Raw genomic sequence first — 24,671 nt, 5'->3', positions numbered from 1 at the left:
GATCTTGATTTTGCTCTTGACCCAGTTGTCCTTCACATAATTCAATTACTGGCTATACAGTATTTCCCAGGAAGCATTCCTCCTCTCCATTTCTTCCATGTAGGGAACTGTCAAACAATAATGAAATATTTTAAGTTGGGATGAGTTGCCAACTGACAACACCTTGTGGTACTGTACTTGGCGTTAGTGTATAGCACTGACTGGATGCTGCAGATGGCCTGAGAAGGACTCAGTATGTGTCTGTCTCGTGGAGTCTTGACAGACATGGGGTGACTTTCCCTGGGGTATGAATTTTTATGTAAGATTCAATCAGTGTCTTAGTGTGTTTCCTAATGATGCTTTTGAGTAAGTGGAAAACACCATCAAAACAAAAAGCCTGATATATTTTTACCTGGACGTGAGGTAAAGGGATGCTAATATTCAAATTCTGTCCTCTTTATTCTTTTTGGTATTTCATTTTTCAGCTCAATGTTTTTTGTCTTCAAAGCTCTGTCAGCAGTGTCTCTGTGTGTGTGAGAGAGAAAGAGACAGATAGAAAGACAGAGACACACAGAGAGAGAGAGAGAGAGAGAGAGAGAGACAGAGACACAGAGAGAGAGAGAGAGAGAGAGAGAGAGAGAGAGAGAGAGAGAGAGAGAGAGAGAGGGAGTGTTGGTGTGAAAGCTTTTCAGTTTTGTGTACACATGGTTAATTCCTCTGACAGATTTGTGTGCACATGCTCTCACACACAGTGGTCATTCCTGCCTGCGTCAGCATTGTACGGAAGAAGGGAGAGACAGGATTAGAGGAAGACAGGATGAATTGAGTAAAATAAAAATAACAAATAATGTCAGAAAACAGAAATTGTGTAGAAATGTGTTATTTTGCTTGACGTGTATTTCACGAAAACATTCTCAAGCAGAGCAGACTATTGTCACTTGCATGAGCAGCACACTTGACTATATAAAGAGATAAGAAGACATGACCCCAGTGGAGCTAGCTGTGGCACATACACACACACTCACCCACACGCCCCTTGACATGGCCCTGGCGGAGCTAGAAGTGGGTAATTAAAATGTAAATATTGATATTTTATTATTTGAAATGCCTGCACTGCAATGCTCTTAATGTCACTCCATCTGTCGTCTCCACAGAGACTTGGGGTTGCCCTCAACGACCGGCTGCCCCCACCTAAGCAACCCCGCCACAGCAACAGCTATAGCACTCGACACACGTCTCTGCTGTTGCTGTGTCTCCATTTTAGCTCTAATTAAGTGTTAAATATTAGCACACGCAACCATAGAGGCAGCACACACCACACATGTGCACAGGGAGAATACAGCACACGACCCTCCTCTCCACCTCTGTCTCTCTCCCCCTGACTCTCTCTTTCACACATACACACACACACACACACACACACACATAGACACACACACAGAGAGCACTCATCCCCACTACAGCAACGGGAAGATTTTAAGTGTTAATCTTGCAGTGCTGCTGATGGTGTCTAATGTATGCAATTAACAGTCAGCCAGGGCTGAGGGTTTGGTAATTAGCTTGCTGTTCACACTGATTAGAGGCTACTGCAACCCTATGACTGCTCTACTCTCCCCGAGGCCGCACAGAGAAAAGGGGGGATATGGAGAGGGGAGTGGGGGATGGTGGAAGGGGAAAGAAATTAAAAAAAAAAAAAGATATTTTAGCCAACAATATAAGAGGGAGTGAAGGGGGTGAAGGTGACAATGCGTGTTTGTGTGTGGTAAACGTCTATTAGAAGAGTAACTGATAGTGTACCAAATACATTTATATGATCGTACACAATTATGTATGCTATTCCATTGGTCATTTACAGTGTGTGCAACTCAAACTTAGACTCTGGTACGTTAACCAGGTTGTTATTTGTTTCAGGAAACTAAGATGAATCATATCCAAACCTAAACCTAATCTTAACGAGTCTTCAACAAGACCAACAACAAACCAACAACAAATATTGGTCATGTCACAATGGAACAATGGATTTTTAAACATCCCCCCTAGACATGTTTCAAGACATGTAAAAATTATCTGCTTCGGACATAATTTGTGTCGGAGAATTTTTTTTTAAGGTTCAATAACCTCGTTCAAATTTCTTAACAATGTGTCTTTAGCAAGGTTTAAGGTGAGCACAGAGAAACGTTCTCTCTTCTACAGATGGGTGTGAAAACAGTGATTTAGTATCAAATGTACACGAATGTAATCATTCTGCACAGTGAAGGTCAATCAACAAGCAAAAGCAATTTTTTTAGTGCAACTAGACTTTAAATTGTTTTGTATTTTTAAAGAAAAGTAATGTTACTTGGACTGTTTTGTTTGTTGGTGGATTTTTTTTCACAAAATATTTCGTATTGGCTGGCTGAAACCTCGACCAGATAGGAGTGACATCAACTATAAAAGATTAAACCAAATGTGCATGTTCTTCACACGCACAAACTCAAACACACTTTTGATACAAAGAAATGATTTTAATAGAGCAACTTGATTGGCACTTTCATATAATATCAACTCCACTTAAAAATATGATGTTTTCATAAACTGATCACATGTATGTGTGTGTGTGTGTGTGTGTGTGTGTGTGTGTGTGTGTGTGTGTGTGTGTGTGTGTGTGTGTGTGTGTGTGTGTGTGTGTGTGCCCTGTGTGTCTTAAAGCCCTTCTAAATTAGCTGGTTCTCTGGGTAGAGTTGTTTCCATTTCGTTGCGCATCTCTGTGTAATTGGGTCAGTTGGTGGATGTGTGTGCATGTGTGTGTGTGTGACATCATTTGCCAGCGTGCTTGTCGTGTGCGTGTAGCTTGTGTGTGTTGTTTCAGCTTGGCCAAAGCCATCACAGGGGGTCCGTGTTCATTTGGGCCGGCGTCTGGCCGTATGGTACAAAACAGTTTGAAATGTGCACACACACACACACACACACACACACATACACACACACTCAAAAAGCATCACAAGGGAGCACTTGCATTACACAGCATGCAACAATGTGCACACAAACATAAATTTAAACACAAATGCATACAGAAGGTGGTATGAGAGAGAGAGAGAGAGAGAGAGAGAGAGAGAGAGCACTGGAGCCGCGTAACACAGGGTGCATACAGAAAATCCACACACACACAAGCAGGGCAGCGATGTGCTGGTAACTGTTGGACACTTCACGTGTCCTAATGCAATCTCTATCACAGTGGGCCAGAAGTCTTAAATCTGTTCCCTGCAGAACACAATAGGTGTATAGTACATGCTACACATAGACAATCTGCAATTCTCCTCTCCTACATTAAGCAACAGGACGATCATAAATCAGTTTACGTGACCGTCCTTAACACCTCTATTAAAGAGAGAAAGAAGGTTTGGTTAACAACGTCATTACATTACATTTAGGAAGAAGTGACTATTGTAAGCTTTTCTGTTGCAACAGAGAAGAAAAATTATTATATGGTAAATGACTATTACATGTCTATGACACATGTTGTAGCATTGTTGGACACCACATGTCATCCTTATTAATCTCTGTAATGAGGAGCTGTAGGCCAGGATGCCCCTCTTGCAGTACACTCAGTTTCCCTCACTGTGCTTAGTGTGAGTTCAGTTTTGCCATGTTGTGTTACATTTCTATGACAATGTGTGAAGCGTATTCTTACAACTTCAATACGGATAACTTTTGATAAATGCGTGAGTCTTTGCTGTTAAATTGTTGGGACAAACTGAGAAGTTTCCTGTTAAATGTGTCCTGGGGCCATGATCAAATAGGACAGAGCACAGTGTCGCTGGTAACAGAGCCAGCAGGTGCTCCTAGAATGTTAAGCCGCTATAAGTGTGCAGATGGACAACCACATGTATTTTGTAATATCTTGTAAACTACTTGTATTCAGACGTGTAGTTGAGGGAACATAGAACATAAAAAAGAAACCAAACCACTCCAGCTCGGGACATTTGTTGCATGTCATTACTCTCCAGATGCTTACATGTTTTCCATCAAAGGCAGAAATGACTGGGAAAAAAGGAAAAAAAGAAAAAGAAAACTACATTTTAAATTCACAAGTCTAAGACATTATGCATATTGGTATCACATCATGATAACATTCACCAGATATTAACACCACCACCATATCCACCCCTTAATCTGCAGACTATGATTAAATAATGTTTTTTTGCAAAAAATTGTGTGGTAAGTGCTTATGAGGTTAGACTCTTGCAGATACCTGCGATGCGAGACAGACTGCTCAAGGCCTATTCTGTCCAGGCCACAGTATCACACTGGGGGTTAAGTTGGGAGTTGGCTCATTCAGATCAAATGTGGTCCAGCAACACTGAGCTGACCTGCATCTCTGCTGGCTGCACCCTTGCAATGTACACACACATTTTCACCGGGACACACTCTCTCTTCCTTGTCTTGTCGGTTTCAATTGCAATAATTATATTAAGCAAATACAAGAAAAAAATGTTTTCGTCAGGGACACTTCAACTTATTTGTGATTCATTTTTAATTCAACATTTGCGCATTTACAAAACTGGCTTTTGTCTGTAGATACACAACAACATGTGGAATGCTCAAGAGAAAGACATTTTTGAGGGGGTCATCTTGAAATCACGATTGTGGCATTACTTAACTTAAATTGAGACTTGCAGTACACAGGTGAGCCCTCGCAATGTGATGTCTAAGAAAATGTTGCCGGAGAGACAAATTATTCAGTTCAGTGTGCAATATAAGTGAAATATTACAGATATGATTTACTTTCACTTTCCTTTATAACATTTTAAAGAGGTTATTACATCCCATCCACATTTATGCCAAAAGTATTTTTCATATTATGAAGACTAGTCGTGTGTTAATAACTGGGACCAGATCAGCTTTACAACCAGTTTTCACACCTGTCACATGCATACACGCACGCTTCAAAGAAGCGTATTCTGTGTGTATTAGTTATTGCAGACGTCCAGGCACTATCGCACAAACACATACAGACTCGCATGCACATACAATAGCTTCTCAAATGCCACAAACTGCACACACTCAAGTGCACATGGACTCATAAGCATCACAATCGGTTCTCACTGGTTCCCATTTGCCCTGTAACCACAAGAAAACAAATATAGGCCTCCTGGATATGTGTGTTGGTGTGTGTCTTTGTACCAACTGGGGCGTGAGAGAGGACTATCCTCTGTGTGTGTGCGTGCGTGTGCGTGTGCGTGCGTGTGCGTGTGTGTGTGTGTGTGTGTGTGTGTGTTTGCGTGTGCGTGTGCCTGTGCCAGACTGTTGTGCGGTCTCGGGTGTAAACGTGCAGTCAGGACTCATTTGGCAGACAAACAGGCCGCAGGGTGGCTGGGGAATCGACGTGTGTTTGTGTGTGTGTTTGTCTTCATGTGTGTGTCTGATAGAGCAAAAGGAAGAGAAAAAAGAAAGAGAGCGCAAGAGCAAGCAGTAGAGGTTAAGTTTGCATGACTGCACTGCAGCCTCTTTCTGTCAGACCAATGTATGGCACACACACATACCTACACACACCACACGCTCTCTCTCTCTCTCTGTACCTTCATAGATATAAGAGAGCGTCCAAATATTTTGCCGGACACACCCCAAACAAAATCTTACAAATACACAGTCTGGGGCATTAACTTGACCTCATGCACACTTTACCTAATCCCAATCAGTATGGACACACTTGTGTTTCGTTAGAACTAAATCAATATTCAACCTTGTCTCCAAAAACTGAAGTATGTATACGACCAAATAGGTTTTGATGTAATTGTTGTAGTGTAGGGTTGTAAATCCAGCCCAGGAAGTGTTACGTGCTAAGGGGTGTAGAGAGGTGAGAGAAGATGTAGAGTTAATTCAAAGCCATAAGCATAAATCCAATAATGGTGTCAAGGGAAAACAAAGCTTTACTTGCAGATCACGTCCTTTCTTAATTTTCTCTTCTTTAAAGTGTATATTAATATATTTAGGCAAAGCCTTGAACTTTATTTTAATTGTACATTACTGTACATTCAGCTCAGCTCACCTTTACAACAGTAAACACAGTCTGTCCAACGCCCACAGATACACACTCGTACTCCCACACATAGTATGAGATGCCTTATCAACAATAGGCAGAAAGGAAATGTAATTAGAGCCAAATAGGGAACCTTCTTTTGTCAAGTGAAATCACAGGTATGAAAGAAAGGTCTCCACCCCTCCCAGCACCACCACCTCTCCGTCTCACACCTCTCCCCCTTTTACTTTCTTCTCTCCTTCGTCTCAGTCATTCTCATGCTCTCTCTCTCCCTCCATCAATACCTCTCTCTCTCCATCATCAGCACTAAATTCCCATTGATGTTTCTTTTCTTCTGCTGTATCGATCGCTTCATGAGAAGGAGGGGAGGAAGCAAAGAAGGGAGAGATGGCGTTATCTGTTAATTAATTTGTCCTGAAGCTGGCCGCCTATTAATCAGACAGATAAGAGGCATTGGATGGCTGAACAGCGCAGACAGGCTTGTGGGGAGGGGAGGGGTTGGGGAGGTGCACATACACAAACACACAGAAATACACAAAGATAAGGACGCACATACAGAGACTCATAAAACATGATGAGAATGGATGCATATGCAAAGAATACAAACATGCAGGCAAAACAACAATCCAGCACACTTACAGGACAGTCATGTATATTTTGTCTAAGTATGCAATATAAGCATTCAAATTTTAACAAAAGCACACACAATGTTTTCACACACCACACTTACCTGAACACACACACACACACACACACAAACCGCATACTGATAAAAATCATTGATGTACCTCAATAAGAAAAGCTGCACTTTCAGCTCAATAAATTAATCACAGGGGTTTTAATTATCGGTATTTCCTTTGTGTGCGTGTTTGTACACATGTGTGCATTTTATGTGTAATTAGGAAGATGTTTGTTGATGTCATTCAGGCACTTTTTGGATGACATTTACAATTTTTTTCTGTATGCGTGACTGTGTGTATGCACGTGTGTTTGCCCAATTTTTAAACCATGTGTGCCTCCACTATCCCCGGATCAAATTCCACCAGAGGGATGTGTGTGAATTGATTGAACCCTGCGTGGTGCTCCCAATGCCAGAGCGCTGAAAACACACACACACACACACACACACACACACACACACATACACAATTAAAAGACACAATCAGTGACACCATTAAATGATATTAACCCCTTACTCATGTCCTCTTCTCTTCACTTGACCCCAGGGTTTAAACAGATTCAATAAGTGTGTGCGTTAATTTTAGCCATGCCCACGCTTATTTCCCCTACCCACGATGAGTGGTGAAGTCCTCAGGACCCCCTCAAGACATCTGCCTCTGTGAAAGAGATGTGTGTGTACATCTGGGCGTGTGCATGAAGACCCCCTTAAGAAATTCACCTCTAATCCCTTCTGATGATTTCATTAAGTAGAAGAAGACACTGCCAGTTGGCAACAGTACTGCTCCCTTCACTGTGCCGTGTGTGTGTGTGTGTGTGTGTGTGTGTGTGTGTGTGTGTGTGTGTGTGTGTGTGCGCGCGTGTGTATCAATCATTCACATTTAGATTCCTTCTCGTGTGTTCCTATGCATTTATGTCTATGCATATGTGTAACTGTGTGTGTATGGTAGCAGTCTCTATCTACTGTGTAGATGTGTGTGTGTGTGTGTGTGTGTGTGTGTGTGTGTGTGTGTGTGTGTGTGTGTGTGTGTGTGTGTGTGTTTGTGTGTCAGTGTGTGTTGGATATGTTAACAGTTGAAGAATGAATTAGAGCACATTACAAACAACAATAGCCTGCAACCTGGACATAATGAGACGCCTGCCATTACCCATCAAGACGCTGTGAGATAAGAGCCCCTAACACACATGCACACTTACACACACCAACACACACACTGTCACACACCTACCATCTCAAGAGGCACATGGCAGCAGATGTTGATGAAGAAATATCTTCCCTCTCATCTGCCTGCTTCTCCTGGCAGGATGGTCCTCTCAGACTCACACACAAACACACACACACACTGGAGGGCTGCAGTGAGGTCTGACAGGTGTGCTCACATGGGCCACTGTCTTTGGCTTCCCTATGAAGGCTTGCACACACACCAAAATGCACACATAGGCAGACCGGCAGGTGTGAATGAACAGGTGTGTGAGGACAGGACAGCTGTGAGGAAAGGTGTGAGTGGGCAGGTGTTCCATTAAAGAGATTGACGGACAGAAAGAAAAAAAGAGAGAGGGAGAGACAACAAGCGAGAGGCTGGTGCTTCAGTAAGAATGTAATATAAAGATATGAAATGAAGCAGCAAAAATATTACAAACAAAATGACGTTCAATACAGAAAGTGAAAGTGAAGGCATACTGCTGCAAGCAAAGCATGTGAAAGAGAGAGAGACCCAAATAGACGGGACATGAAGATTGAGATGTATCAAGACGGATGGAAGGAAGGTGAAGCCAGAATCAGACACACAGATGGTCAGTCGTAGATAGACACTGACAGATAAAAAGGCAGGCATGGATTGAGATTGGCGAGACAGACAGATATAGACGTAGGCAAATAGTAAGACATGGATTGACACCAGAGCAAGCAGGAGTTTTGAGGCCATAGCAGCAATTAGTGTATGTGTTTGAGCGGTGCAGCAGCGATGGCCAGCATTGATCCATGGAGGCTGTGTCAGGGGGAGATAAGGCCTGCCTTTCCCCAGAGAACAGCCCTGGGCACAGGGGAGAAAGGAAGAGGAGGAGGAGGACTCTGGTCAACTGGATGGATGAGGGGTGGGCAGGGAGGGAAGAGAGGAGAGTCGATCTTGACCGTCACACAAGCTTCAAACCCAGCTTTATTCACTCCTTTTCATTTGCTCCAGCCTGAATTTAACTTTTTCAGCATGACTGTTGACCATTTGCAAGAGTAAAAACAGACTGCTCAACTCTTTGTTGTTTTGGGGCAAAAAAATTAACAGTTCTTTCTTAATCGCCCCCAGGCTTCTCTACGCTGTCTTTGGCAGACCAGATGAGTCTACTGCAGAGTGCATGGATGGAGATCTTGATCCTACGTGTTGTGTACCGCTCACTGTCCTTTGAAGACAAGGTCAGCATCTTTTGTTTTATGTTTGCTTGTGAAATATATAAATACATGCATGTATGAATGTTCATTTGCAACCTCTTTGTGTCCCTCTTTAGTTGGTGTACGCTGAGGACTACATTATGGACGAGGACCAGTCGAAGCTAGCTGGACTTCTGGACCTGAACAATGCCATCCTTCAGCTGGTCAAGAAATACAAGACGATGAAGCTAGAGAAGGAGGAATTTGTTGCTCTCAAGGCCATCGCGTTGGCTAACTCAGGTTAGAAATTCTTCACTTGTTTTGTCTGTCTGTGTGTTTCAGTTTGGTTGCATGTGACTGGTGGAGAAATAGTTAATCCTTGGAATCTCCAGTCTCATGGGACTCATTTAAACTGAACCATCAAAGGACTGATTTCAATACTCTGCATCTAAACACGCACAGACAAACACACACACACACACACACACACACACACACACACACACACAACGGTGAAACATGATGCATAATATAACACACAAAGACAGTTTTTTCTTTTACAGACCCTGCCGTTGTCAAACCTCCCACTTTCACTGTTAAAGGCACTCACATTGTTCTCGTCATACTCTTAGCCAACAATTATTTGACAAATAAATACACATGGCAAAGGTACACACACATACACACACACACACACACACACACACACACACACACACACACACATACATATTCAACCTAAAGCCCACCTTCCACCCCCAAACAAAGTGGCGATATCCCTTTTACAATTAGCATAGTCGTCTCTTCAGATGCCTGTTAAATAAGCTGAAATCATTAGAACCCAAAGTCTGTCGATAAAGCCCCCTCTCTGATGTGTCCAGCTGCATCGACAGCTGACTGACACACTCACACACACACACACGCGCTCTTACACACACACACGCCTTCTTCCTCCCATGACCCTTCTTTTGAACTTTGTCTTGGAAGCTTGCCAGCTCTTCAGTACTCTTTAATTACAAGGGGGTTGCTGTCAATACAATGTGTTTAAATGGGAGAATGCAATGGCAGAGCTTTGAATGGGTAGGGAGGGGCCTTTTGTTCTTATTCTGCCACCATCAACACGCTCATACACTTACGCGCTTAAACTCTAATATGCCAATTGTATCACTCTTTCTCTGACGCATATATAAAGACATACTCAACATAAACTATTATTGTATACTTTAATGTGATCCTCTGAACAACATTTGCTTACACAGATTCAGCACATACTGTCATGCACATGCAGAAAGTATTGATGTGTTGTTTTCCTGTGGGCTATGTGACAATCAATCTCTTGGCCCAGCCTATTTGTGTGTGTTTGTCAGTCTATACATGCTGACTGAAAGTTGAGAAAGCTGGCTGGTTCTGCTGGCTGGATAACAGTGTTGATGATCATGACGGTGGTTATGAAGACTTCTTTGACAGATTTTACATACTTGTAGTTCTTGTTGCCTCTAAAACCAATGACCCCAGATGGGTTACAGGTCTGGTCAAAAAAGAAAGAGTGTCCTAAATATTAAAGATAAAACTGATTTTATTAGGTACACCTGACAAATCTATTGCAATGCAAAACAACACTGTGTACCGTATTATATTCAATTAACGCTTGGTTAATCTTTTGGTCCATAACATTTCCAACAGGAACTCTTTTATTTTTGCAAAGATATAAAAGGTGGAACCAGAGAATGTTTTTGCTTGATAATTAACTGAATCAAAATTAATAATCAGTTTTCAAAATGGTGAACAAATAATTTTATGTTGATAGAATAAATGATAAATCAACTGATCTAACCCACTCACTCACACACACACACACACACACACACACACACACACACACACACACACACACACACACACACACACACACACACACACACACGCATAAACACAAGCTGAAATTCCTTTGCTAGTTTGGCACATGCAAATCAGAAAGTATCCACATACATTTAATCAAAAACTTACCTTACCTCACTTTTGAGAAAACTCAAGAAATAGTTGTTATTTTTAACTGATTGAAATCGAAACAGCTGACGCCAAAATAGGAACTTTGCATTATTGCCCAGACTCTCTTACTGCTCTTCAAGACAACAGAATGCTAGCATTAGCATTTTGAAGGGCACTGACACTAATTAATTCACAGGATGCTAATCGTCTGCATTAATGAAGCCAAGCCTTAAGAAATGTTAGCAAACGTGCCCCACATGTAAAGACAGCGAAACTAGCCATGGGAAACAAGAGGCACGTGTGTGTCGGTGTGTGTGTCTGTGCATTCATGTGTGTGTGTGTGTGTGTGTGTGTGTGTGTGTGTGTGTGTGTGTGTGCATTGTGAGTTTCATGTTAACATGTGCTTGTGCTCATTAACGTCTGCTGTTTTACTTGTGAGTGTACTGCAGGTCAGAGCTCGGGAAGCAGCCATGTCTACCAGCGTTAATACTAAACGTACAGTATTAATCAAAAACAATGTGAAACTCATTAAACTTAATTTTAACTTATGGTCATTATAGGCTGCACTTCAGGTAACCACTTATTAGAAATCCAAGAATAACGAGGAGACAGGAATTGTTTTATAATTGCGACCGGCAGTAATACTCATACATTTGTACATTCAGTGCATTCATGTTTATTATGCGTTTTTTTCACTTTGCAGTCCATACGGTCCAAAGTTTATTTTTTGTTTTTATTTAACAAGAGCCACTGCATAAGGGGAAGCTATATATTAGGCATGAAAATGTTAGCGATATACTGACAAAATAGATATATGATAAACAGATGTTTATATTGTATGTTGATTATATTTTATGTTCTTTTTATATTACAAAATGTAGATAACCATCCACCTCATTAACCTTAATGCAACAAAGCTTTCCACTGAACAAAATATCATCAACCGGCAAAGAAATAAAAAATAAAATCCAAACGCTTGGACCACCCACTCTTAATTAAACTGGGAGAAAAGTAAAAAAAAATTGAGAACAGATAGAGTTTTCTATTGATCCCTGTAGAATCCAACCCACTGACTGGTCTGGTCCTGCATACTGATACATGCATTACACTCTATAGATCCAACACTTTGTATTTGATCGTGTTTGTGTTAGCATGGACTTGAATGTGTGTGTGGCTGTGTTCACCCAGTTTATGTTGACTTTATCTGCACAGCATATGTGTTATGTTCCCTTACCATAAAATGCATGTTTGTGTAACTTCAGACTTTCTTTGCCAAGGTTGCTATTGTGTAAGTGTGCTTGTATTCAGCAGGTGTGATCATGACTTTGTGTAAGAAGTACAGTACCATAGCGTTGTTTTAAGTGTTCTACATGCACTCATTCTGTAGGTCTCATCCCCTCTGCAGATCTACTTTGTGTGTGTGTGTGTGTGTGTGTGTGTGTGTGTGTGTGTGTGTGTGTGTGTGTGTGTGTGTGTGTGTGTGTGTGTGTGTGTGTATTGGGGTGTGGTGGCCTATCAATAGTTGCCTTGTGATTATTATTTAACATGCATGTAGCCATTGATCGGAGTCATTGATCGGAGGTTGCGAGCTAAAGGCCAGCTCACATTAAGACTTTGCCTCCCTAAGGGGCAATATGGAGCATTACTATTGAGGGACATTCTCAGCCTTTACTGCCACATATGCTAAAACACACCTTACATGCCAGCTCAAAGAGAGATTACAGATGTGTGCAGCCTAATGCTTATACACACACACACACACACACACACACACACACACACACACACACACACACACACACAAACACACACACACTCACAGACTCTACGATACTGCTGCATCTATCCATCGTTCTACAAGTCCATCTCTTTTTTCTCCGCCCACTCGTCTCTGTGTGTCCATTCATCACACCCATAGATCAACACTGTGAAGGCAGAGAAGGGAGCAGCCCCTGATTTTAAAGCCCCAATCCTGGATTTAGTTCTAACAATAAATTGTAGGTTTTACATCTATATTACACAGCAATGCTAAAAAGTACTGGCATTTTGAACTAAAGCTAAAACTATTAAAATTATCAATATTTTAAAGATTTCTTCGGTGTGCAGAATAAAACACTTATGTTGGTTTATATTCCTAAATAATGTAGAGAAGTATTTTGCACTTTTTTGATATACTATGTCAAGATCACATTTCACTACACCATAAATAAATACATACTGAGTTTGTGACCTGTCCGTAGCATCACTGCATTGAGCCTGTTTGGAGTTTAGATTAAATCTTTAGCACCTCACTCACACAGCAGACAGAAGGGACACAAGTTCTGACAGAGACCCATACTGTTTGAGAGTTGTGGGAGCTTTCTGCAAAGATAAACCTGCCTGCCTTTGATGCTGGAAAATTCAGAATATGAGCTTTTCAGTCAGCAAAAGAGGCTGATGTTGAGGCCATTTTTTTTATCATGTTCTAATAATAACAGTTAAATCCCTATTATCCTTTTATTGATATGTTTCATTGTACGATACTACAAATACATCTTTACATATATTTTTGTTCATATTTAAAACAAAATTGTGTATTTGTCTTCCCTCCTTACCCAGACTCCATGCATATTGAAGATGTGGATGCAGTGCAGAAGCTCCAAGATGTGCTCCATGAGGCCCTGCAGGACTACGAGGCTTCCCAGCACCAGGAGGATCCCCGCCGGGCTGGCAAACTGCTCATGACCCTCCCTCTCCTCCGCCAGACCTCCACCAAAGCTGTGCAACACTTCTACAGCATCAAGCAGGACGGCAAAGTCCCAATGCACAAACTCTTCTTGGAGCTGCTGGAAGCCAAGGTCTGAGGACGGGAGAATAGATTGAAGGACAGCTAGGCGCCAGTACGATTCTCACTTTGAATGACCTCTTGCTCTTTTACACTCACACACTCTTACACGCACACACACAGAAATATGTTCCTGAAGTACTTCTGCTGACCCCCTCCCCTATGAATAAACAAGTAACCTAAACCTCTTACCTGAACCCCTGAACCCCTGAACCTCCAGCATCTTTGACAAAAGGGTGCTCACTTGGGGAAACATGCTGACACAGACTGACATGACCCCTATAGAAGATATTTCCTTTTAAAACTATAAAAAAAAAATCACTCAACATTTACCACAGTGGTGCCGAACATTGAAGATGGCAAAACTCTTATGCATTTAATAACAATTAAGATGTTGGTAAAAGACATTCGCTTAAATGAAGACACATTTAGAAGAGACTTTACGACTGCACTTGTGTCTCCTTTTCCCACCCCTTTTCCCCCAACAGAGTTTTTTAAGTGTTCAAGAAGAAAACGAGTGGAGAAAAAAAGGAACACTAAAGAACTATTAATGACGTTTGTACATTGAAATTTGGAAGAATGGACAGAAAGAAAAGAAGAGGAGATTTGCCCTGCCAAAGAATGGAGCTCATCCATTCAGAGGATGCCAGCAAACTGGACTGTCATAACCCAAAACTGTTTCTGGTTTGATCTACTGGTGGCTTTCAATGCTGGGCCTCCAGAGTGCTGCTGGTTTTCTGTTCCACCAGGTATGTCAAATGTGTCTGGTTATTATGAAAACCAGCAGGGCCAGGACCAGGATTAGAAACCACTGCTGTAAACACTTTCTGGTTCTCCCTAAATTCAATTCCTGGTTTCCCATGACTCCCCTACTTCAACCACAACTTTACTATTTGTTGAAGACCTTGGCCTCCCACAACTGTCAGTATAACCATAGAATCAGTGTTTGCACACTTGATCTGGCTGAAAATGTTTCCAAATATTGAAACCACTTAAAGTGTGATTGACCGATAGAGTTCATGAGTCAAAAAATTACTGAACAAGATAAGACTTTATCTTTACTGTCAAGAATTGATTCCTGCTTGTCCCACTGGTAGACGTAGGCTCAGTCCACATTCTCTGTATTTATTCTGTCGGACACTCCTCTTGTGTTTAGACGTCTGTTTAAAACCTTCTCAGCCACTCAGTGGCCCGGGTTTGTTGCTCTCCACACACAAGTCAGTAGAGATTTGAGTCTGTCAATGTGCCATTAAGAATAGTCCAGCCCGTGCTCATTACCAAAACTCGAAAAAACTGTCCCTTCAGTGCTACCCTCCTTGCTCTGTTGCATTCACAATTTCCAGTGCATCTCTGGCGTCAGCACAGAGCTATTTCTGTGATTCATTCAGGGAGTGATGGGGTCGCTTCAGTCACTCAACGCAATACAAACCAGAAGGAAAGGTGTGCTGACAAAAGTGATTGAAGAACAACTATTGTTGCTTTCAAACTCCTTATTTTTTTCTTTATTTATATCTTGAAAATAATCTTAGCGATGAAACCAGTATTAGGGTTGTAAATAACTGTCATCCTGTATATGACATATAACACGGCTTTGTTTTTGTTATTAATATTGTCTTCTTAAAACTAAATCAATCAATATGTCTTTCCTTTTTTCTATCAGCTTGACCACTTTCAGCAATTATCATATATATATATAAATATAACAAGTAATAATGTATTAACAAATCAGCGTTTATCTTAGAAAACTCTGAGCAATAGTGGTTTTAAAGGAAGGGTTTGTGCATATGGACTAAGTCTGCAATATTAACATAACGTGCCAGTCTTAAATTTGGAAGAGAGAATGGGGATTTGAGGAGAGTTTGTAGCTTCTCTTTTTCTCTGTGTAATTTGCCATAAGCTAGTCAATATTTCCTTTGTGAGAGAAAGACAGGAACAAATAGGAACCAGATATGTGAGGATGGGATGTTAATGCTGCTGTCACATAAAAACTCTGAAGAATGGTTATCATGAGGGCTGAAGCAGCAACACAAACAGCAAAAAACTAAAAGATCCAACATCCAGTTTGCAATTATCACATGGCTCTGATGTGTGCACCTTTCTTGTGACCAGGTTCTTTTTGCTGTCACTTTTAATCTGATTGAACCAAGACAGTTCTTTGTTTAAAAGCCAATGTTCAGTCATACACAGTTTTTGTCCTCAAAGATGTTTCTGAGTGTGGGGACAGTCAGAATAACCTAAAACTGAATCTGTGCGGAGGGAAACATGATCAAAATATATAAAATACCACAACGGCTGTTTCATGTTAGCTTGCTATTCCACTTCTTGTTGTTAGAGACTTAATTTGAACATTTTAAAGTATACGTTGATGTGTTGTAATGGTGGAAATCAATAATCCAAATAAATAAAGTGCATTGAAATTTATCAAATTAACAATAGGTTTAAGAGTAAATTGTGTAGGGGAATCAATTGCAAGCAGTTTTGCTTATCTTGTCTACTAGTTAAAAGTAAACTTAAAACTGACAGCATTACCTGTAGTGGACACCCAGAAGTCTCAGAAATAGCATTTTGGGAAATGTAAATTTGACGACCTAAATTAATTAAACATGTAACACAGACTTTTTTAAAGTCAAAGTCAATAGTTTTTAGCTGCAAGAAAAGGAAAGCTGAGCTTATAGGAAGCTGCCTGACATTATACAGTCAAGTGAAGAAACATTGATTCCATCATTCGAGTGAGACTCTATGGCCAACAGATCACAGATGTAACGGGCGAAGACAGTTGAGGGATTTTTTGACGTCACTAGTTTATGTTATTTCTAAAGCCGAATAAGAATGCCAAAATGTGTAATGTAGTTGACGGTGTAATCTAAAATGGCAACTTGTCACAGCAGAGGAGTGCTGCAGTTTAAGTATAGTTGATCTCTAACATCACATGCTCTGTATCAAACATCAGTAATATTAGTAAGGGGTATTTTCTCAGCCTTCTTAAACATTGTATATTGTAAATTATACAGATTATAATTCTAACATAAGACATTTTATTGGAAACAAAATCGAGAAAAAAAAAGAAAAAAAAGGTAGTTCAGCCTCGATGTGTGTTTTATGTTCGCTGTTTTTTCTATCAAGAAAAAACCCTGTTTCTTTAGTTTTATCTGTTTTTTAGTTTTAAAGTCTTTTTGTTTGATCCTTTCCTCCTCTTTTGAGTCCTCTAAGGCGTTGCTGTGTACTTTTTATTGTGGTGATTCCCGTTATTGTGCTGTGTGCTTCTTCTTTAGACAACACAGAGTAGAGTAGAGGCCATGTTGTCTGTCTGTCGGATCAGTCCGCTGGGGGTCTGGCACCGCTTTCTCTCTCAATGAAGGCTCTCAAATAAGGCTCTTCTTCTAGAAACTAGACCACCAAGATCAAATTAAAGTATTCATCTTTACCAAACTATACATAAATAACTAAATATTTAGTATCTAAATGAAGAAACACCATACAAGTATTAAAAAAGGGATCATTTGTGTAACTTTCCTGTAGAATAAACAATATACTGTATATCTTTAGGTTAAAAAACAGCGATATGAAAAGGACATTTGAGTAATTCAGAACTGTAGGTGACTCTTTTTTTGATAAACTTGCTGTACATAACTGCCTTCCATACAGCTCGACTCAATCATCTTTACTGTTTCAGCAGTCAAAAAGAGAAAATATGAAGATGAAAAACTTTTTCCCCATCGTTGTGTCCCATTTTCAGCTCATTTCCAGGAAGATATTGTTTTACAACAAAGAGTAAAAAGTGATCAGACAGTTGAAATTTAGGACGATTTTTTTTGTGGGTTGATGGGAAATGTTAAAGAAAAGCTCAACATGTTTAGTTTGCATTTGCTGTTTCTCTTCACCATGCACTCATTGCATTGTGGGACACGGTTCTGCTTTGGCCCCAGAATTAAGAACTCAAGATTTAAAATCAAAGTCTCCTTTAATGAACATGTTACTCTACTTGTTTTGCCTCTTTATACACATTTATAGATTCTGCGCTACAATAATATACACATGATTTATGTAGGAAAGATCCTCTTTTCTTAGTATTGTTTCTCTTCTGTTACTGTTTTTTTATTTATTTGTCAGTTGTCAAACCAATGCTGTGTACTTCTGAACAATTCAAGGCGAAGAAAGATATTACACGTCTCCCTGAGGTGATTAAGGCTGAGCTGGATTTTATTAATAGCTAACAAAGTTACATTTCTAAACTTGCAAATTCTGATATGTAGTTATATGTGTTTCATAACAGGGAATTGGTTCACTGTGTGCAACTTTGTTTTGCGAGTAAAAAAGAATAAATCTACCAGCTAAAATCAGGAGGGAGATTGTATGATTCTTTCAGAGGTTTTGATGAACTTGCTGCTCATAGCCAAGATATTATTTAAATGTACAAGACGATGGTGTTTTCATACATTTTTTTCCGAGTTAAAAAGCAATATTTTGTGACGAGACAAGAGCTGCATTTGTTTGTGTTTTGGGTTATACATCTAAATGCTGTTAAAGCTGTTAAAATGATCCTGTGGTTAAAGCTAAAACCATATAAATGACAACAAACCAAACTGGTATTTTCTATGAGGAGTGTTGGAAGAAGAACTGTCTGGGTTTTGAAAAGACATCAATTGAAAGAGTTTGACCTGGTTGCACTTCGGGCACCATGTTATCGCCCTCATCTGGAATTTAGATCCATTAGCTGCAAATAATCTATGTAACAATAGTTTAGCTGGAACAGAAGGACAAGTTATATAGGCATAGGGACAAAGCAGGATTGTCCATCTATGGCTGCCCCTGAAATCTGCTAAGGCCAAACTGTGTCTATCTGCAGCTCTACAGTGTTTAGTCATTTAGTTGTATTTATTCCCCAAATGTAACTGCCACTTGTGCTGTGGCTAACCCTGCAGTCTGAATTTGCAAATGTGAAGAAAATATTTAAGGGAGAGAGAAGGATGACACATTTGGATACAAAGGATATTTAGAGATTGAAAAAAAGCTTGGCGTGGTGAAGAAGAGTTGTGTACGAGAGAAGACCCTGTAGTGTTATTAAAAACATGTCTGTAGATTTTAGATGTGCTTCACATCAGTAAATGAAAAAAAAAAGAAACGATAACCTGTATATTTTTGTGACGTGTATCATACAAGTGTGCTCCAACAATAATGTCCATTTGTGTAAATGTATTTATTTCACATTGTATATATTGTTCAATGCAAAAAGAGAGACCTATGATTCTGTAACTTAAACTACTATGGGTTGAAACATTACATGTGTTACTCCAGACTATGCCTTTCAGGATTATTACAGTAGAGCAATATCAATTAAAACCAGGCTTCCAGTTTTGACACCTGTCTTTTGTCTCTGATTTATACACACATTTCCTTTAGAGTGTTAACAATAACCACATAATTTACGAGATAGTTCACAGAGCATGCATGCTAGTTTCCAGCGGTGCTGTACTTCTCAAGATTATGTTTATACCACGTTCAGACAGACAACAGTCCTGAAAAAAAAAACGACCTGGCCCCATTTATTTGAATGAGGCCAGGCCGGCAATGCAGCAGAGGTGCCAACACAGAGTGCGTTTTGTTTGTCCGCCAAGAAAGTTGAAGCTGTACTTTTGCAGCATCATACAGGAAGGCGTTGTGTTAGCCAATCAAGCTCAGATCTGTTATTCAAACTGGACTTCCCAGATTGTATTTCATGTCTCACTGATATCTGAAGCAACAAGCCCCCACTAACTCAGATTCTTTTAGATTCTGAACGCAGCTGCACCTTCACCAGACACCATTTTGTGGCATACATTGACTTAGCTCCACCTGAAGCACACCCGGCCAGAGTGAGAGTGGACTTTGTTCAAACAATCTAACAGGACAAAAGGACAAAAACATTGGGCGTGATTAATAGCAGTTGGGACAGTCCATACAAGGTGAGGAGCACACTAGCAAACAAGTTCAAGTGCTTTATAATGCATTTTTAGCAACCAATCGAAGGACAAAACAACTGTGGTTGTCAAGGTAGGAGAGCATGTTTATTATATATTTTCTAAATGCAAATGTATCCATTAGTCAAGTGCATTCAAACATGGACTTAAAGGTGAACTCTGTGCTACTGTCATAATATGTGTGTTTCCATCCTTTAATGTGAAGTAAAATGAAAGAGAACAGCGAGGATTGAGTGCAAAGACTGAAAGGGAGGAGAAGAGTGGGGGATGATGGGGGTAGGAGGAAAAAGGAAGCGGTAACAGCTTGCTCCGGTGGGTGGCTAACTACTGTCCATTCTGAATTATTTTGCCAAGGGCACTAAACTCTCACACACACACACTGATGTACAACATTAAATAGAAGAGTTTTTACAAAAGCAACAAACATGACTAGAAAACCAATCAATAGAGGCTTTTCAAACTCCATTTGTCACTTTATGTATCTTTATAAACTGTTGTGTTTTAAATCATTGTTTTACAATCCTGTACAATTTTTACCTCCTGTTTCTATTTTCTTTCAGTTCTTCTTTTTTAAACTTTATTATTTCTTGCTTTGTCAACCTTACATACTTCCCTTTCTCTCTCTCTCTCTCTCTCTCTCTCTCTCTCTCTCTCTCTCTCTCTCTCTCTCTCTCTCTCTCTCTCTCTCTCTCTCATCTCTCTCTCCCTCCCTCTCCTCTAATAGCTAGCAGCAGTAAATGGGACGCAGAGGCCAGATATTTAATGTAGCAGAGAGCCGTGAAGAAGCCTTTTTCTAACAGGGGGAGCTCTGACCCGCAGGCAAATATTTTTCAACCAGATGACATAAGAAGATATTACCGGAAAGAGAGCAAGATTTTTATTCTTTTTTTTAATCTTTCTGCAATGTCTCACTCTCTTTTCTATTTGGGTTGCTGACTGCTCATCCGGCTCTTTGCACATACGTTTTATTTTACTTGCTCGCCTTTTGGAGTTCATTTATTTTATTTTATCTTTGATTCATTATTATGATACGATAAAAGCTACTTGAGCATTTCAGCTGCTGAGGGGCTCTTATCGTTAACCTTGTGGAACGCATGTAAGAGTGGGCTCCACACGCCGCATCGCTAATGGCCAACTTAACTCCTCTCTTCTCCTCCTCCACCTTCTGTCTTCATCTACATCTCTCATTCTATCTCAGTCTCTCTTTGAGCATAATTCATCCCTTTATCTTGTTCCTCTCCAGTCTTCTCTTTTCTCTCATAATCACATCCTACTATATGTATATATAGTATTTATTTAACTAATTTTTCAATTTCTCTACTTACTATTCAAATTGGTTGAATTTATTTTGTATACAGGAATATATAAATCAGCACAAGTCTATTCTAGTCTACTCAGCATAACTGACTAATGAATGACGCAGCTCTTTGCACTAAAAAGAGGATACAACCTTGATCTGTCACTGTTAATAATTGTGATGAGCTGTGTTTTTCCGTGGTTTAAAACTCAGTGGTCCGATTCGGTCATTTTAGTCACCACAGGCATCTCATCCATATAGCCTTTATTTTGGGGTCCCACAGGGTTAATTTTTCGGCCCCATTTCATTCTCCATTTACATGCATAAAGTTTCACTGTTATGCCAATGACGCACAGTTATAGCTTCCCATAACACCTAATGGCACCATTAGTCTGGACAGTTGTAGACGTTGCCTTGCAGCTATTGAAGTGTTGAGCGTTACCGATATTTCCACAATTTAATGAATCTGAAATCCAAAGCATCAATTCATTTTCGATTCAAATAACTCCATGACATTCATTTACTATAAATGATGCACACTTTCAAAGACAATTCATTAACAAGGGAGGTTTGATGGATACGATTTGATGGAGATTTCAGTTCTGATGAGACAGCATTTGTGGTCACATTAATCAATTTAAGCTACTGTGTGTGGTGCAAATTACTTCACGCAACAAAAAATCTTCTATTTCTGGAATTTGACTTAAATTCAACTGGTGAGTACAGAACGTAAAGCCTTTAACAGCAGTGCTGGTAATTATGCTGGGTTGTGGACATGATGAGCAATGAGCTGTGAGCCCCATTCAAACTCAACTAGTACTTCTAATGGAAACGATACCTTTTTACATCATGTCATTTCACAGACCCATCAACATGCTACTTACTAGCAGTGGTGAATTTGGTCCAATTTACTAAACTTGGCAGCATACTCTGAACATGTACATACCTGCTGGGAAGAGATTAACAATCACTTGTATTTACATTATCACTTGTATGCAGTTCCTTGTATTGTGTAATGGTGGTTCTATTAATTTTGCAATTTTGTTTTCTCACACCGATAATGGTTTCCTGCTGTGTTTGATCTCATCTTTTTCATTTGTCATTAATTGTTGATCAAGATACGTTGAACTGCTCTAATGACCAATAGTGATCACAATAAATAAGAGAGTGTTGTTAGAACACATACATTGCTCTTCAAAATAATCACTATGCTGAACAACATACATTTTGAGGAGATTGAAATCAAGAACTCAGAGAAAAGCTAGAATATAAGGATAACACACTTGAAGCGAAGTCTTTGTCACATCCAGTCTGCTACTGAAGATTTGACCATATCTGAGCTTTGGCAAAAAAAACTAGAGCAATGATTATGGTCTGTTGTCAGCGGATAATACAATTCAATACACGTAACATTTGTTGTGGTTGTTTTTTACAAAATGCAATGCGAGCTGCATTGCATTTTGTAAAAAACAAACAACAACAACCACAACAAATGTTACGTGTATTGAATTGTATTATCCACTTTGTAGTCATTGGTAGACGTTCTTGCAGTTTTATTCAGAAATCTGTCTTCTTTTTTGTAATACAGTTACACAAATGTGCTGCTTCATTCAGACTTCATACTGGAGTCTGATTTCATTTCAGAGTGTTTCATATTGGGTTTGTGAGAAAGTCTGGATGTGATTCCTGTCTTAATATTGTGCCAAACAGGATAAGTCTCCAAGGGTAACCATATCTGTTTTAGGGGCTGTGACCTGTAAAGTGCTAATGTGTGGCAGCTTCACACTAGTGGTGTTTCTAAGGCCTGTTTTGCTGCTGTTTTACCCCCCTTGCGTGTATGTATAAATATACAGTATATATCTGAGTGGGTTGTTGTGTGTTCATTTTGGCATGTAAGATCTATACATTTACAATTTGAGGGGTCCACATGTGGCCTTATGTAAGCACAATTTGTATGTGTGTACATTTTGATATGCCTTTGTGTGTTTGTGTGTGTGTGTGTGTGTGTGTGTGTGTGTGTGTGTGTGTGTGTGTGTGTGAGAGAGAGAGAAAGAGAGAGAGAGCGAGAGTTATCACCATATCCCCTTGTATCAGTGGGTTCCCTTGGGTTTCACAAGCCTAGTGACATGGACTCACGGTGGTAATGGCCTTTCACAGGATATAGCTCCCCTGATACACACACACACACACACACACACACACACACAAATATGGGCACAGATGGAGTTAAAACCTGGTATATATATATATATATATATATATATATATATATATATATATATATATATATATATATATATATATATATATATTGGAGTGTACTGTTTTTTTTATGTAACATTAATAAACCACTGTGTCATCATTGTTGAGTCTAAATCCCTCTGACTTTCATATAAATCACCTTCTTGTCTTTTTCTGCTATACATTCTTCTGCTTTGTTAAGGCAGCGAATAATCCAACAACAGGAATAAAGTAGAGAACACGAGAGGGATTGAGAAATGACATGAGAGCCATGGCAAGAGGAAATGAAGAGTATAATTTTCCTCTCTTCCACGTCACTCTTCTTGTTTTTCTTTGTCTCTCCTTTCTTCTCTCCTTGTCCCGTGCTTTTCAATGACCCTCTCTCCATCAAATCACACATGGCCTACTTAGCTTACATGCTAACTAACGGTCCACTCTGCTTGTAATTTATAGCCCCTCGTTTGTGCAAACCTTCGGTGATTTACGTGTTCTATGTTCTCTCCCTTCATTCTTTGATCTTTCCGTCATTCTTTTTGTCAATCACTTTTAAAAAAATCATATTCTCTATAACTATAAATCACATGTATTCGCTTGCTTCACTTCTATCCCTCGCTTCTTTCCATTTCTCCAACATCCCATTCTCCTCTGTCATCCAATTCTCCATCCTTTCCTCTCTCTTTCCCCATTTTGCCACCCATCCCTTCATCTTGTAGGGTGTAAAGTGGCTTAGGTGGCTGTGCGTGGCTGCGCTGCATGTGCAAGCTATAAGAGGGTCAGCTGTCTATTTGCACTTTTAACGTCTTAACTCTATACGATGGGCCATTTATTCTCACTCTCTCCTCTCTCTTTCCCTCTCTTTCTTTCCCCCTTCCCATCCTCTTTCTGTGTCTATTGCTCTCTATCTCTCTCTTAGGACAGTAAATGTTTTAACTCTCCATTCTATGGGCCATTCATTAAGTTAGTGTACTTTAATAAATAGTCTGATGTGTCACTGGCCAGTGAATTAGTGGCACTTAAAATCACCCACTAGTGGCCAATAGATAGCTGGAAGCTTTGATATGCAGTGGCCACTTTTCCTCAGAAAACCAATTAGAGCTTATCAGGACCGATAAGTTAATAACACATATGTCAGTATTCAAAGCACAAACAATTTCACTTGCTCATCTCTGTTTATAGTGAGTCAAGACACAAGAGAATGTTCTGAAATTAAGTTCTGAAAAAACAATTGTTTATGAATATTACTTAATTTTAATTGTGAATACAGAATTTGTTTTTTATTAAAACAGGTAGTAACAAACTAGATTAAAACCGGTATAACAGTGACA

At 39.8% G+C, this 24,671-nt stretch overlaps 1 protein-coding gene across 7 annotated transcripts in view; it reads left to right on the top strand.

Moving 5' to 3' along the window:
* Positions 1-13,870, top strand: part of esrrga (estrogen-related receptor gamma a) — a gene marked incomplete at both ends in the record, with an annotated part of 69,510 nt that extends 55,640 nt beyond the window's left edge. For all 7 annotated transcript variants that reach the window (XM_079217309.1, XM_079217308.1, XM_079217307.1 and 4 more), the window contains 3 exons: positions 8,977-9,083; positions 9,176-9,338; positions 13,626-13,870. In XM_079217309.1, coding sequence (XP_079073435.1) covers positions 8,977-9,083; positions 9,176-9,338; positions 13,626-13,870 — 515 coding nt within the window. The remainder of the gene's footprint in view (positions 1-8,976; positions 9,084-9,175; positions 9,339-13,625) is intronic.
* Positions 13,871-24,671: the final 10,801 nt, after the last annotated feature.

This window comes from Taurulus bubalis (assembly GCF_910589615.1).
Source record: "Taurulus bubalis genome assembly, chromosome: 4".
Classification (NCBI taxonomy): Eukaryota; Metazoa; Chordata; class Actinopteri; order Perciformes; family Cottidae; genus Taurulus; species Taurulus bubalis.
This window is presented reverse-complemented; position numbering and strand designations above follow the sequence as displayed.